Raw genomic sequence first — 14,473 nt, 5'->3', positions numbered from 1 at the left:
TTTGAGGTAGAAATTATCGCCCAGACTTTATAGGGATGACAGAGACACGGAGAGGTTAAGGCCCAGGTTCACGAGCGGATTTATCCCTCTGAAGTGGGATTAAATCCCAAATTACAGCTCTCAGCTCTCCCCTTCCCCCAGCCCAGGGGGATTTCTGGGGAAATCCCTGAAAAACAGCCCCAAAGCCTTGAGACCTCAGCCCAGGCCCTCAGGAGGGGCAGCTGGCCTTGACCTGCAGCCTCTGTCCCCTCCACTCTTCTCCAAGGAATGGAGAGAGACAATTTCCAGGGGATGGAGAGACAGGACATAGGGAAGAGCTTCAAACTGAAAGAAGGAAGGCTTCTATTGGATATTAGGAAGGAATTGTTCCCTGTGATGTTAATGAGGGACTGGGATAGAATTCCCAGAGCTGTGGCTGCCCCTGGATCCCTGGCAGTGCCCAAGGCCAGGCTGGACACTGGGGACAGTGGGAGGTGTCCCTGCCATGGCTGGGGTGGCACTGGATGATCCCTAAAACCCCTCCCAACCCAAACCACTCTGGGATTCTGGGATTCTCTGGCTGCTTTTCTGTTTCAACCTGTGATTTCTTCTCCCCTCTGAGCACTTTTCCCATCCTTTGCCCAATCCTCACACCAGACAAACATCACACCATGGGTGTTGTGGTTTCGGCCCATCCCATTCCTGGCCTGGTGCATTGTCCTGTGAACTTGGGAAAACCCCTTGGAGACCTGGATTTTGCCTCAGTCCCTCTCCCTCTGGCAGTGCCAGGACCCAGGGAATGGCTCCCAGTGCCAGAGGGCAGAGATGGATGGGATCTTGGGAAGAAATCCTTCCCTGGGAAGGTGGGGATGCCCAGAGCAGCTGTGGCTACTCCTGGATCCCTGGCAGTGCCCAGGGCCAGGCTGGATGTGATTCTGAACAACCTAGGACAGGAAAAATTGTCCCTGCACATGGCAGCAGGGTTGGAATGAGGTGATCTTTATGGTGCGTTCCTTCCCACCCCATTCCATGGTTCCATGGCAGGAGCTGGGAACAAACCCTGGGCACGGCTGCAGGCAGAGGCTGCAGCTGCAGGGAGCAGGGAAGGTGTGGATTCCCTGGAAGAGCAACAACGCCCAGTCTGAGCAGGAAAGGCAAGGAACCCTTCCACCACCAACAGGGCTGTTCCTGCAGTGAGGAGTTCACAGAGTCACAGAATTCCCAGAATTCCCAGAATGACCAGGTTGGAAGAGACCTTCAAGGCCATCGAGTCCAGCCCAGCCCCAACCCCTCAACTGAACCCTGGCCCCCAGTGCCACATCCAGGCTTTGTTAAACACACCCAGGCATGGGGACTCCACCACCTCCCCGGGCAGCCATTCCAGAACTTTCTCACCCTTGCTGGAAAAACCTTTTCCCTGCTCTCCAGCCTGGATTTCCCTTGGTGCAGCTCGAGGCTGTGTGCTCTGGTTGTGTCAGTGCTGCTGGAGAAAGAGCCCAGGGCCAGCTGAGCCCAGGCCCCTTTCAGGAGCTGTGCAGAGTGAGGAGGGCAGCCCTGAATTGCACCTGAAGCAGATCAGATCAATCCCAACCTGAGCATTTCCCCAGGAGCTCTCTGAGCCCAGCAGCTGCCCTGGGGCTGTTTCCTCAGAGCTGATTTGCTTGGAGCAAGGAGTCTCTGTGCTGCCATGCCACTAATGCAGCTCCCATCGATCCCAGAGCTCGGAAAAGCCCCGGGGTCACTCGATGGATATCTGGGAGGGGGATAAGCTGCCATTACCAACCTGGAAGCTGCCAACTTCCAGCTCTGTGCCCTTGGAGGTGAGCAGGGCTTTGTGCACTAAGTCCAGCCTGTGGAAAATTTGTGGCTTTGCCAAAGCTTTTCCTTCAGTTCCTCCCTAAATTTCAGGGAACTGATGTGAGCACACAGGTCCAAGCACCGCCCTGCTGGAGAGCTCTGATGGCACTGAGCCCTCCAGGCAGCTCCTTCCCTCTCCAGAAACTCCTCCCCACACACCTTCAGTGGGAAAAGGCAACAGGAATTTAGGAATTTAGGGATTTAGGATCCTTCCCTGCATCATTTTCTGAGCCCCAGACCTGCCCTGGTGCTAAAGGTTTGCACAGAATTCCCACCCTGTGCCCAGAGGCTGCAGCTCTCCAAGGGGACTCCCAGAAATATCATCCAGAGATGAATGGAATAATGATTTGGAGAGGCTGGGAAAACTCTGTGGACATAATATGGTGGGAAAAACACTGGAGAGCAGGATGGGGGCAAAAAAGGTGGAGAGATGCAGCGTTAAGATAATAAAAAATTATTTTAAAAGTCTATTTTTAATACTTTTTCCTGCTCCTAAAGAGTTTTTGGAAGGGAACAGAGACTGATTCAGCCGGATGAGGGTTTATGCACATGACTGTGCTGGAAAAGACTCTCCTGACAGCGATTGTGAGCCACTGATTTGCAGCATCCTCACTCCTGCTCAAGTTCTCTGGCCAACCCTAAGCCTGATTTATCTCCCAGCAGGATTTTATTTTGGTGACAAAATAGCAGCTCTTATTGGAGTTGGGATATGGGGACACACACACCCACAAAAATCAGTATTTTTTGACCAGAACTCCAGGAGTTCTGATGGGTGGCACCAAAAACCAAACAGCAAAATAAAAACCAATTTGAAAACAAATATAAAACCAACAAGAGAAAAGCTGCAGGGCAAACAGATCTCTCGAAACTATGTAACCTTTTCATCTAGAGAGGTACTTTGTTTTCCCTAAACAACATTCTGGCAAGCCCTTTTATCAGGGCAAAAAAAAAAAAATTTGGGAAAACGCTCCGAGCGTGGCGTCTGCCTCATCCTCGCCGCTGCAAAAATGTGCAAGCGGGGCTGAGCAGAACCAAAAAATAGATTTATTGTTATTGGACTGAGGGCAGTGGTTCAGCACTTGGCATGGCCCCTGTTTACAGCAGGAATGCTCCCGGAGACAGGAAGCTCTCCGAGCCCTCTGCCGTTATTTTTCTCCTGTTGACGCGCTCGGAGCGGGAGTTTATTCGCCCCGATGAAATTTTTAGTAAATGAGGCAGAGAGGGGTTTTGGGGAGCTGGCAGAGCCATTGTAGGCATGCTCAGCCTTGTCCCTTGGGGTGGTTTCTGGGAGTGCAACCCCTGTGAGCAGCAGCATCATCCATGGGGTTGATTTCCCAGTCGTGGATTCCCAGATCCGGCTGCTCGGAGCGAGGGAGCTCCTTGGGCACTGGGAAAAGCTTCTCCCCTCCTTTCCTCCTGGCACTGAGGTTTCCAGACCATTGGAGGGCTGGGTTTGCTGCTCTGCCTCATCCTTCAGGATGGTTTTTGGGAGTCCAACCCCCAAACAGAGCAGCATCATCCATGGGGTTAATTCCTCAATCAGGAATTCCTAAATCCGGCTGTTCGGAGCAAGCCCAAGGCACCTCAGCTACTGGGAAAGGATTTTCCTCTCTTCTCCTGCCACCACATCCCTGCTGAGTTTTTTATCCCTTTGGAGGGCTGGGTTTGCTGCTCAGCCTCATGTTAGAAAATGTTTTTTGGGAGTCCAACCCCCATACAGAGCAGCATCATCCATGGGGTTAATTCGTACACCCCTGGCTGCTCGGATCAAGCCCAAGGCACCTTGGGCACTGGGAAGGGGTTTTCCCCTTTTCCTGCCACTACATCCCTGCTGAGGTTTTTATCCCTTTGGAGGGCTGGGTTTGCTGCTCAGCCTTATCCCTCAGAATGGTTTTTGGAAGTCCAACTCCCATATTGAGCAGCATCATCCATGGGGTTAATTCCTCAATCAGGAATTTCTGAATCCAGCTGCTCGGAGCAAGCCCAAGGCACCTCAGCTACTGGGAAAGGATTTTCCTCTCTTCTCCTGCCACCACATCCCTGCTGAGTTTTTTATCCCTTTGGAGGGCTGGGTTTGCTGCTCAGCCTCATCCCAGAGAATGTTTTTTGGGAGTCCAAGCCCTGTGAGGAGCAGCATCATCCATGGGGTTAATTCCTCAATTGGAAATTCATATCCCTGGCTGCTCGGAGTGAGAGTGCCCAAGGAACCCTGGGCACTTGGAGAGGCTTTTCCTCTCCCTTCTCCTGCCATCACATCCCTGCCAAGGGCCAGCCTGGATGGTTTTTGGGAGTCCAGCCCTTGTGAGGAGCAGCACCATCCATGGGTTAATTCCACAACTGGAGATGTGCACAACCCAAGCTGCTCAGAGCAAGCCCAAAGCACCCCGGGCACTGGGAAAGGCTTTTCCTCTCCTTCCTTCCCTCCTTCCATTACTTCCCTGCCAAGGTTTCCATCCCCTTGCAGGGCTGGGTTTGCTGCTCAGCCTCACTGGGATTGCATGGAAATCTTGGCTCAAATTAATGATGCAACCAAGCCACCCTAAATCACTTCAAAAGAAATGTATCACTCCTGGCCGCTGGTTTTTAGGGGAAAATTCACCATTCAGAGCAGAATGGAGGGGGAAGAGTCCTTGGAGAAGAGTCATGGAAGCACAAAGAGCCTCTAACACACGCCCAGGGCACTGCCCCTTCCTTTCACTGAGTCATGAAATCATGGAAGGGTTTGGGATTGGAGGCAACAATAAAGCTCATCCAGTGACACCTTCCACTGTCCCAGGCTGCTCCAACCTGGCCTTGGACACTTCCAGGGATCCAGGGGCAGCCACAGCTTCTCTGGGAAATCCGTTCCAGCCTCTCCCCACCCTCATGGGGAAGAATTTCTTCCCAATATCCAAAGAAAATTCCAATCCCCATTCCCTTCCACTGGCTGTAGCATCCTTCAAATGCCACATCCTTATCAATCCAAACTCCAAATATTTGATTTTAAACTCTGTCAATTGACCCTTTTTTTTCCTGTTGATTGCTGATGGATTTCTCCTATTTTCATCCCATCTGGCAAACTCTGCTTGTTGTGACTCCAGGATCTGATCCCACGTCCCCTGCAGCATTCCAAAGGCTTGGATCAGAACCTGGACGCCTGCTTAATACTGGTTTTACGACCCTGCTGAAGGGCAGCATCCTCTGTTTTGCACATACTTTTATAATTTTGAGTGCATTTCAGTCAAAAAAATAAAATCCATTTCAACCAAGTGCTCAAATAACGCAGCCTGGACAGAAGGAGCAAAATTTTGGCTTGGAAAGACCAATAAAAATAATTGGATTTGGAATACTGGTCAGTAATTTTTGGAGTTTGAGTTATTTTTGAGATTTTTGTCTTAGAGTGATTTTTTTTTTTTTTCCCCTGGGAATGATATCCAGAGGGAAGAGTCTTGAGGGCAGAAATTGTGTTTAGTAAAATCTCTCGTGTTCTACAAAGCTACACCTGCTTTGGCTCCGTGGAAATTGAAAAACACCACAAAATTTACTCCAATTCCTCTAATCCTGGGCAAATATCTGTATGGATTTAATTTTCCATCCTTTCCAAGGTGCAGTTTTTAAAACTCTCCTGGAGCTGCAACTCTCAGGTTTAGATTGAGATCTCCTGCAGCAAGCCAAGACACTTCTCCATTAGCTACTCTTAGGATAACCCATTAATAATCATTTTCATCTGGAAAACATGTTTATTTGCTGGGATTTTTGGAATCTTACATCCTCCAAAGAAGATAGGAACCGGGATTAATGATTCCATGAGGAAAATATGTCATGTTCCCCAAGCCACAGAGCTTTCCCTCTCCAAAATAACTATTTATTTTTCATTTTAGCCAATGAACTTCTACAATGACAGGCTTTTTGCATCAGATCCATTTCATCAGAGTGACCTAAACCGGTTCTTTATCCCCTAAAAAAACAGGGATACGTTGCAGCAGGAGCAGTTGGAAGCCCGGAATGTTCGTGAAAAAGGAGGGCGAAAAATCAAGATTAATTTTGTTTTAAGCAGGTAATCAGGCCAAGGGGGGAAGCTGAGATTGGCTGGAGTTTTAAAAGGACATTTTTCTTCCCGAAATGACTCCCGAGCCAGACGGGCAGGTTTGCCCAGCAGCATTCTCCAGCTGAGGGCTGAGGAATCGGAGCCTTGGATCCCAGCCAAATCCAATGGAAATCCCTTTGGTTGAGGAAGAAAAAGCCAAATTGCTTTTCTACCACATCTCCAGGTTTTGGGTGACCTGTGACAGTCTCACTTCTATTTTTGGTGTGAAACAAATCAAATGTTTTGGGTTTTTAGCTCTAAGCAAGGCTGAGCAGCATGGGGCAAACTCAGTGTTGGGCACGGAACGAGGCTGAAACTTTGGCTGATATTTTGATATTTGGTGCTAAATATTGATGAGGGCAAATCAGTCCCCAGATCAGGGGGATTCACTGTGACCCCCCCCCCCAAAATCAGGAGGAAAACATGGAAAATAATCTTTGATACAGACTGTCTTGCTGCATTGCATGGAAGAAACTGAAATTATTTATGAAGTGTGTCAAGAATGGGAATTTCCTCCTCGGAAGGGACAGAGCTGTGGCTGCTGAGGGGATTTTAATGGGGATTCTGATGATCACCACTCAAAACCATTCCTGATTCTCCATCAGGGATTTAGAGCGAGGATTTTCAATCCCCCGAGGGACAGAAGGAGCCTCCACCGTGGCCTGAACCGAGGTGAACTCTCAGTCCCTGCTCGCACAACGCCCCTGGCACTGCATTATCACCGGTGGCACTGAGCTGATCCCAGCTCAAATATTCCACGGCAAACAAAGTCGGGGTTCATTTTCCTGCAGCCAAGTATCAAAGGCAGCAGAGCCCTTTGAAGCAGCCACCTTCTGCTGCAGGCTTTGTGCAAATGCCGCAGAACAGCAGCTCCCAAATCCCGCACAAAGGCAAACAATCCCCACCTTTGGAAAACAATCCCCTGGCGGAGGAGTAAACAAAAGCATCCATTAGTCACCGCCCCAAAGATGGGCAGGTGAGGATGTTGAACCTGGGAGCCTGACTAAGAGCACGCAGCGTTCCCACATCCCTCCACTTAAAGGATCCTCAGCACCCGGCTCTGGATAGCACACCTGGGAAGCCCAGGCTGGTGTGTGAGCGGCCAAAGGAGCAGGGAAAGGGGTCCCTGCTCCCAAGAAATAGGGCCTGCTGTGTCCCAGCCGCTGGATTTTGACCTTGAGGCTCCCCCAGTTGCCTGTTATGATTTCCAGCCTCATTACCATGGCCAGGAACTGAACTACAGGTTTGTTTTTATGAGCTTCTCCAGCACTCTGCCAGCTATTCATTTGAATCTTCTAAACAGTCAGCTCTGAATCATAATGCAAATTCCATTTACTGAAAAGGTGGTACCTTTAATATTCCAAATGACCACGTTTAATGACTGATACTTTTAGACATTACAGCATCTCTCATGTTTTCAGTAAATGGATATAATTTGCTCTGCATTACCCTATTATTATTCCTCGCTGGCATTACAAGGCGACGTTCTCAGCTGCGGGTGTTTTCCATTTGAAGGCGGCCCAAACAACACAATTTGAGAGGCAGCTGCCTCTGTACCCTCAGCTAAAAACGCTGCAGGACCCAGAGGAAAACTGGATGGGGATTTTATTCCTAAAATGTACTTAGTGCTCCGTCAGGGCCGCGCTGCTGCGGCGTTGTGGCGCTGTTTGTGTTGGAGGGGTGTCCACGGGTGCTTTTCACTTCAAAGGAGAGGAAAGGCTGTTGTGTATAATCAGGAGAACTTCCTCGCTCTCCAGCCTGACACATCTCCCGTTTGGAATAAAAGCCAGAAGTGGGTCAGCTTTGGGACTCTCCTGAAAATCAGGAATCCCTGTGTGGGACCAGGTCACGGCTCGGGTGTCGCATGGGAACAGAGGGAAGGGAAAGTGGTGAGGAAGGGGCAGCAGCCCCTGACTTCTGAGGGAGACCAGAGCACAAATTGCTCCAAAATGAGACCTCCTAAAGTTCAGGAGGTGCTGCCCTGTCCCTAAATTGTCCTGGAATGACGCTGGAATACCGCAATGCCCCATTCCAATTTTGGAGACAAATTAAAGAGAAGGAAAATACATAATAAAACACCACCTGAATTCACATTGGAAATGTGACGGATTTTCATCCCTGACCTTAAAAAAAAGAGAGAAGCTGCTCCTTCTCCTGAGCTTTTTCTGAGCCCCAACTCGCTGGCTTCTCTTTGGGGGTTTGACCCAACCTCCCTGAAGTCCCCTCACCATTCCATTAGTTTATTTTAAGTGCTTCTCTTGGAATTGATGTGATTTAGGATTAAAGAGTGAAGTTTTAAAGGATATCCTGCTGATTATTTTGGGACAAAGCTTTGTGCACCTGCCCACTCACGGTCAACACGTCAGGTGCTATTGGCAGCTTCCTAATATTTTTATGTAGTCCACTCTAAGTCAGCTTCAACTCTTATTTGTTATTTATGCTCCAAAAGCCTTTTTATTTCTACCAGTAACTACTGATTGTAGCAGAAATAAATCAGAGTTTGAACCCCTCTGCCCTGCCTGGTCTCTCCATATTGCAGGAGACATCAACTGCTGTGACTGTTGAATTTTGAGAGGAAAAAACATCAGAGAAAGAGCCTTCAGCAGGTCAGGAACCTGAAAAATTTTTACATCTAAATGGGAATTATTTGCATTTTTAGCCTGACTCTCTCTGTTGCAAAACTCAGCTTTTGCAGAGGGTGCTGGGAGCCCCGAGATGACCACAAGCTGAAAATTCTCATTTTAAACTGAAAATCTGCCACTTAAACCTAACCACGGGTAACATTGTGCTGCCTAAATTAGCAAGGGCGGCTTCCAGAGCCAACATACCACTCTCTGGGTGGGTTTGGATATTTTGTTTCCCAATGGGATTTCACCGCTTAAAAATCAACGCAACACGGAAAACCAGGCGGAAACGCGGAAACCCATCCCGCGCCTTTGGGACGGAACTGTGCTGGATTTTCCAGCGTTCCCTGGTGGATAACAACTCCCAGCTCCTGTCCAGGGGCAGGAGATGCTGGAGCCCCCCGTACCTCTGCCACTCCTGCCCACGAAGCGCAGGTCGTTGAAGCGCGCCACCTGGTTCTTCATGGCGGCCGTGGCGTTGCGCAGCTCCGCCGAGTAATTCTCGTCATTCCCGGCCATCACCGTCACCAGGGTCCCGTCGGGGACGTCCCCCAGGGCCACCACCTGCGCCGGCAAGAGCAGAACCCTCAGTTCACTTTGCTTCATTCAGAGGTCAAAGCAGGGGGAAGAAGCCGCGGTGAAAATCTGGGTGGGCCCAGCGGGCGTTGGGAATCATTCCTGGTCTGCTGGGATGGGAATTCTCTCCTTCCCCCCAAGTGTTGGCGCCTTTGTTATTCTCTAATCAAGGATTTTCAATTTGGTTAGAGAATTTGAGCTCTGAAATTATAAATTCCACACCTGCACGCTGCTAAATGGCAGCGTGGTGGTTGATTTGTTGCTGCACTAAAGCGTTTTCCAACCTGGATAAAAAATTCTTTTCCCCTGGAGAAAAATTTCCAGGGAAACTCCAGGAAATTTCCTGGAGAACCAAAGCTCTTAAGATACTGAGTTTTTAAAATATCATTATATTACCGTACCTTATATTCTTTAAAATATCATTATATTACCATAACTTATATTCTTTAAAATATCATTATATTACCATAACTTATATTCTTTAAAATGCCCCTCTTTACTCCTCATTGTGGATTTCTACCATTTTAAACCCGATTTTTCCCAGCGGTGGGAAATTTTTCTTCCTTGATGCACCTCCGAAACACCCAGCAGGATGTGAAATGAAAAAATGCTCTGAGATGAAAAACACAGAAAATGAGCTTTCCAAAGTCTCTGTAATGGTCAGTAAATAAATTCAAGCAGCAGCGCTCGATGGTTTGATTTATATCAGGAGCTCTTAACGGAGCTGCCCAGGCAGAAATCCAGAGCAAGGCCGTGGAAAATCAGGCCTCAATCAAATGTTTAATCCCAATTTACTGAACAATTTCTTTCTTTCCTTCAGGAGCATAAAGCAAATAATTTTCAGGCCTCACCCTCGAGTGGATGGATGGAAATCATGACCTGAACTAAGGACTTTTCCCAAAAACCTTTGACCTTTCCCCAAAATATTTGTGCTCCTTGGTGCCAGAATCCATCAAACCTTTAGGAACACAGGATTCGCTGGGATTTTAATGAGAAATATAAAGACTTCTGAACTTAAAGATTCTGATTTTTTTTAACTGTTCACACTGGTTTAATGATGAAAAATTTAATTTTTCTTGTAGCTCCCTGAATTCCCCAACCAAATTCAACCTGCTGGGACTCCACAGACATTTGGGATCTCTCTCCGTGTCCTCTGCCAAAAATCAGAGCTTGAATTATTTTGTCTGATTTTCTTTAGAACCCATTGTTGTTTCCCCAATTCCACAGCACTACCACCACAAAACTCCCCCAAACCCCAAAAAAACAAGCCCAGAGATAAAAATCCAGCTCGTTTTTAATTCCTCTTTTGCCTCTGGAAGAGGAACCAGCCCTGCATTGCGTCCTCGGAGTTGCAGCTCGAGATTTTCCTTCCTCTTAACATTTTCTGACTTCAGTCCAGGCAGTTACAATGGGCTCAAGTTTGTCACAACCTGATTTTATTTCTCTTTTCTGATCTGTTTGCTCTTTAAAAACAGGATCAGCAGTCCCTTTACTCGATCCAGCCCCGATTTTTATTCCTCAGCCACAGCCACCTCCCAAAACATGACAGAATTCCCCATTTTCAGGTGTTTCCCAGCTTTTTTTTTCCACTGGAGGCTGAGCTTTTCACTTCTGTCCTCTCCCTTTGCTCACCCCTAGCCCTGATTTTCACTTCCACATGCAAAGCTAAAATCTCTGGGTCAAAATTCCCTCTTTACATCTTGATTTCAACTTCCTCTTTCCCCGTTCCTCCCCAGCCCTGATTTTTGGGTTTCTTTTCTCCTCTCTGTGCTGTAATTTGGTTTTTTGGGCCTGCACTCAGCTTGGCTTTTCAGATTTCCCCGATTTTGGCAGAAATGAGGCCCTGCTGGAAATGCTGAAGCTTGGAAATCCTCACAAAATCAGCAACTCTGCAGCCAGTTCTTAAAAAATCCTACAAAACCTTGATGCATCCACATCTCATAGACAAAAAACAGGGAAAAGGGAAAAGCAGGGCATTCCCCTGCCATGCAAATATTGAATTTAAGGGAATTTACGCCAGGATTTTAAGCTTTCACAAAGTTTCTCATGGGTCCAGGGCCAGTTGTCTCTGACAGAAATATTTCAAAGCTTTCAAACCCAGCTTTGGTGACAAGAAACGGGAAGAAAAATCTTAAAAACGAGTCAAAAACTGACCCAGCCCAGAAAAGAAACTGGACTTGAAAGTCACAGACAATAGAAACAGAAATACAAATATTTACCTTAGAAAAAAGACTAAACAGATAAGCTGGGACTTGTTACTGGAGTTATCAAGGACTTGCTTGTACTTTTTACCTCTGAAATTTGTATTTCCCCAGGAGCAAGAAGAATATCAGGCTTGCAGTGCTGTGGGGTATCTAAATTTACTTCTCCTGCACCAATTAATCCAAATTGGCCTCTTAAATGAAGACTTGGATCCTTAACAGCATTTGGACAATGAATTTATATGGCACCTTATTGGCTACTGTGAATTATTTTTTAAATTTCTCAAAATCATTCCTAAATTTAGGGAAAAAACTGATGAAAATTTATCACTTGGGTTTGAAATAATAAATAATGAAATAATCCTGCAGATTTTTTAGTGGATTTTTCTAAATGTGAGGAGAAAACCTCTCTGCCTGCCTCTTTTTTTTTCCTACAATGAATAAAAGTAACAAATACTTGATAAACCCCAGAGCATTTTGTCAGATGCAAACTAAAATATTGCCAGCAGAGGAATGATCTGAGGCGATTTTTTTTTTTTTTTCCCCTGGGCCAAACAATCTGAAAAATCCTGATTTTTTAAAAATGGCTTTGCAAATAGTTGATATTTAGTAGAAAACCACTGAGATGCGGGAAATCCTTTCAGGGTTTATTTCTCAGCCGTGCACGGAGAGAGAATTTGGGGGTGAAGATGAAGAACACGGAGGCAGCAGGTGCCTCCCAGCCCACCCTTCCAGCCTCTCCTAATGAAACCTTCTCCTAATTTTCGGGTGGCTTTGATAATTATTATTATTATTTTTTTAAATTTTATTTTTCTGCTGTTTATTTGCAGGTGGAATTATCCCAGTTTTCCAATCTCCCGGAGAAGCTGAGTTTGGAGCGGGGTGAACGCTGACACTGCCGGGGACAGAGGAGGGAAAGCGGCTGCGGGAATCTCTGAAACCCCCGGGAATTTTTTTTTTCCAGGGGCGATTTCCACATCATCGCGGCATTCCCAGGGATGGGGTGAGGATCGGGAAGGAGGGGGAAGAGCCACCTCTCCTGTCCTTCCTCCGGGATGTCACCCGGACTGGGATGCCCCAGGAAAAATCGGGATTTCTCTCATCTCCCTTCCCGGCGGGGCGGAGCGCTTTTCACTCCCGCATTTTTCCAGCAGGAAAACTTCCCGGCTAATTAAGAGCCCGGTGCGTGGGGACGAGTGTAATAATTAATCTAAATGTGGGAATTTAGGAAGTGACCCCGTCATCGGTTCCTCCCTTTGCCCCGCTCTTATCTGCGGAAAACGAGAGCAGACACAATAAAACTTTTCCCTCCTCAGCAGGAATTCCCGAAGCTGAGCTGATTCCCTTCTCCCTCCTTTCTCCTCTCCCCAAAACACAGGGAAGGCTCCAGTCCGGTGGCCTTCAACACACACACACACAATAAAATAGTTGTGCTGAAGCAGCCGGGGTTTAGTGACCGCAAAAAAAGCTCGGGCTTGGCAAATCCCGATCCTAAATCAACCCCCGGGGCTCCCAGGAGCTGCGTGTCCGTGCGGCTCCCGGCTCGGATGAAAGGATAAGGAGAAGAATTCCCTTTTCCACCCCTCGCTCAGGAGCCAAATTTCAGAGAAAATAGCGAGTTCAGGGAGTCAGCCACAGTCCCGGGTCAAAAAAGCAGCGTGAGCGAGGGGAGGAGGAATTTACTCCAAGGGAGCAGGATTTACTCCAAGGGAGAAGAATTTACTCCACGGGGGGAAGAGTTTACTCCAAGAGAGGAGGATTTTACTCCAAGGGAGGAGGATTTTACTCCAAGGGAGGAGGATTTTCCTGGGAGCCGGGTAACGGGAAGGGAGGAAAGCGCCACAAGCATCCCCCGCACCGCTCGGGACAGGCGGGAGCCGGGATGTTCTCTCCCATTCCCTCTCCCCTTCTTTTCCCGGATTTTTTCCGCTTCTTTTCCCGGATTTTACTTGGATTTAGCAAGGGACTCTGCAAACGCGGGGAGAATTCCCAGCGGGCTGCCCGGGTTAGGCCGCGACTTTTGCTGTTGTTGAACCGGGCCAGTAAAAGAGGAAATGCGGGGTTTGGGATTGGCACCGGGCTGTTTTGGGGTGTTTGGTCCCTCCGAGAGTCCCTGGCAGGGGAAAGTCCCGAGCGGGGCCGGGGCTGCGGGTGGGTGTCCCCTGTGGGTGGCAGCGGGACAGAGGGACAGAGGGACAGCGGGACAGAGGGACAGGGGGACAGAGGGACAGAGGGACAGGGGGACAGAGGGACAGAGGAACAGAGGGACAGAGGGACAGAGGGACAGAGGGACAGAGAGACAGAGGGACAGCGGGACAGCGGGACAGAGGGACAGAGGGACAGAGGGACCTGCCACCACCCTGGGCGACTTCTGGGGGATCCCGGGGCTCCTCCAGCTCCGGGCTGCCCGTGTCCAGCTGCGGCATCTGCGCCAAACTCCGCGGGGCCGGCTTTGGGATATAAAATGTGTTTATTTCTGTTTTTCCCCCTTGAGCAGGGCCGCCTGTCACTGCCAGAGCTGTGAGTGGGGAGAAGAGGGAGGCAGCGGCTGCAGGGAGATTTTCCCGGCCCTTGGCATTCCCCGGCTGTCCCCGCTCCTGCCCCGAGCGTGGCTGGGAAGGACGGAAAGGATGGAGGGAAAGCAAAGGGAAGGATGGAAGGAAGGAAGGAGGGAAAGGATGGAAGGAAGGAAGGAGGGAAAGGAAAGGATGGAAGGAGGGAAAGAAAAGGATGGAAGGAGGGAAAGGAAGGGATGGAAGAAGGGATAGAAAGGATCGAAGGAAGGAGGGAAAGGATGGAGGGAAGAGGGGAAAGAAAAGGATGGAAGGAAAAGGGGAAGGGAAAGGATGAAAAGAAGGAAAGAAAAGGATGGAAGGAGGGATGGAAGGAATAAGGGAAGGGAAGGGAAGGGAAGGGAAGGGAAGGGAAGGGAAGGGAAGGGAAGGGAAGGGAAGGGAAGGGAAGGGAAGGGAAGGGAAGGGAAGGGAAGGGAAGGGAAGGGAAGGGAAGGGAAGGGAAGGGAAGGGAAGGGAAGGGAAGGAAAGGAAAGGAAAGGAAAGGAAAGGAAAGGAAAGGAAAGGAAAGGAAAGGAAAGGAAAGGAAAGGAAAGGAAAGGAAAGGAAAGGAAAGGAAAGGAAAGGAAAGGAAAGGATGGAAGAAGGAGGGAAAGG

The 14,473-nt window shown here is 48.6% G+C and overlaps 1 protein-coding gene across 1 annotated transcript in view; it reads right to left on the bottom strand.

Moving 5' to 3' along the window:
* RUNX1 (RUNX family transcription factor 1) overlaps positions 1-14,473 on the bottom strand; it is a 190,633-nt gene that overhangs the window by 77,909 nt on the left and 98,251 nt on the right. The window contains exon 4 of the mRNA XM_054627663.2: positions 8,934-9,090. Coding sequence (XP_054483638.1) covers positions 8,934-9,090 — 157 coding nt within the window. The remainder of the gene's footprint in view (positions 1-8,933; positions 9,091-14,473) is intronic.

This window comes from Agelaius phoeniceus, chromosome 2, assembly GCF_051311805.1.
Source record: "Agelaius phoeniceus isolate bAgePho1 chromosome 2, bAgePho1.hap1, whole genome shotgun sequence".
Taxonomy (NCBI): Eukaryota; Metazoa; Chordata; class Aves; order Passeriformes; family Icteridae; genus Agelaius; species Agelaius phoeniceus.
This window is presented reverse-complemented; position numbering and strand designations above follow the sequence as displayed.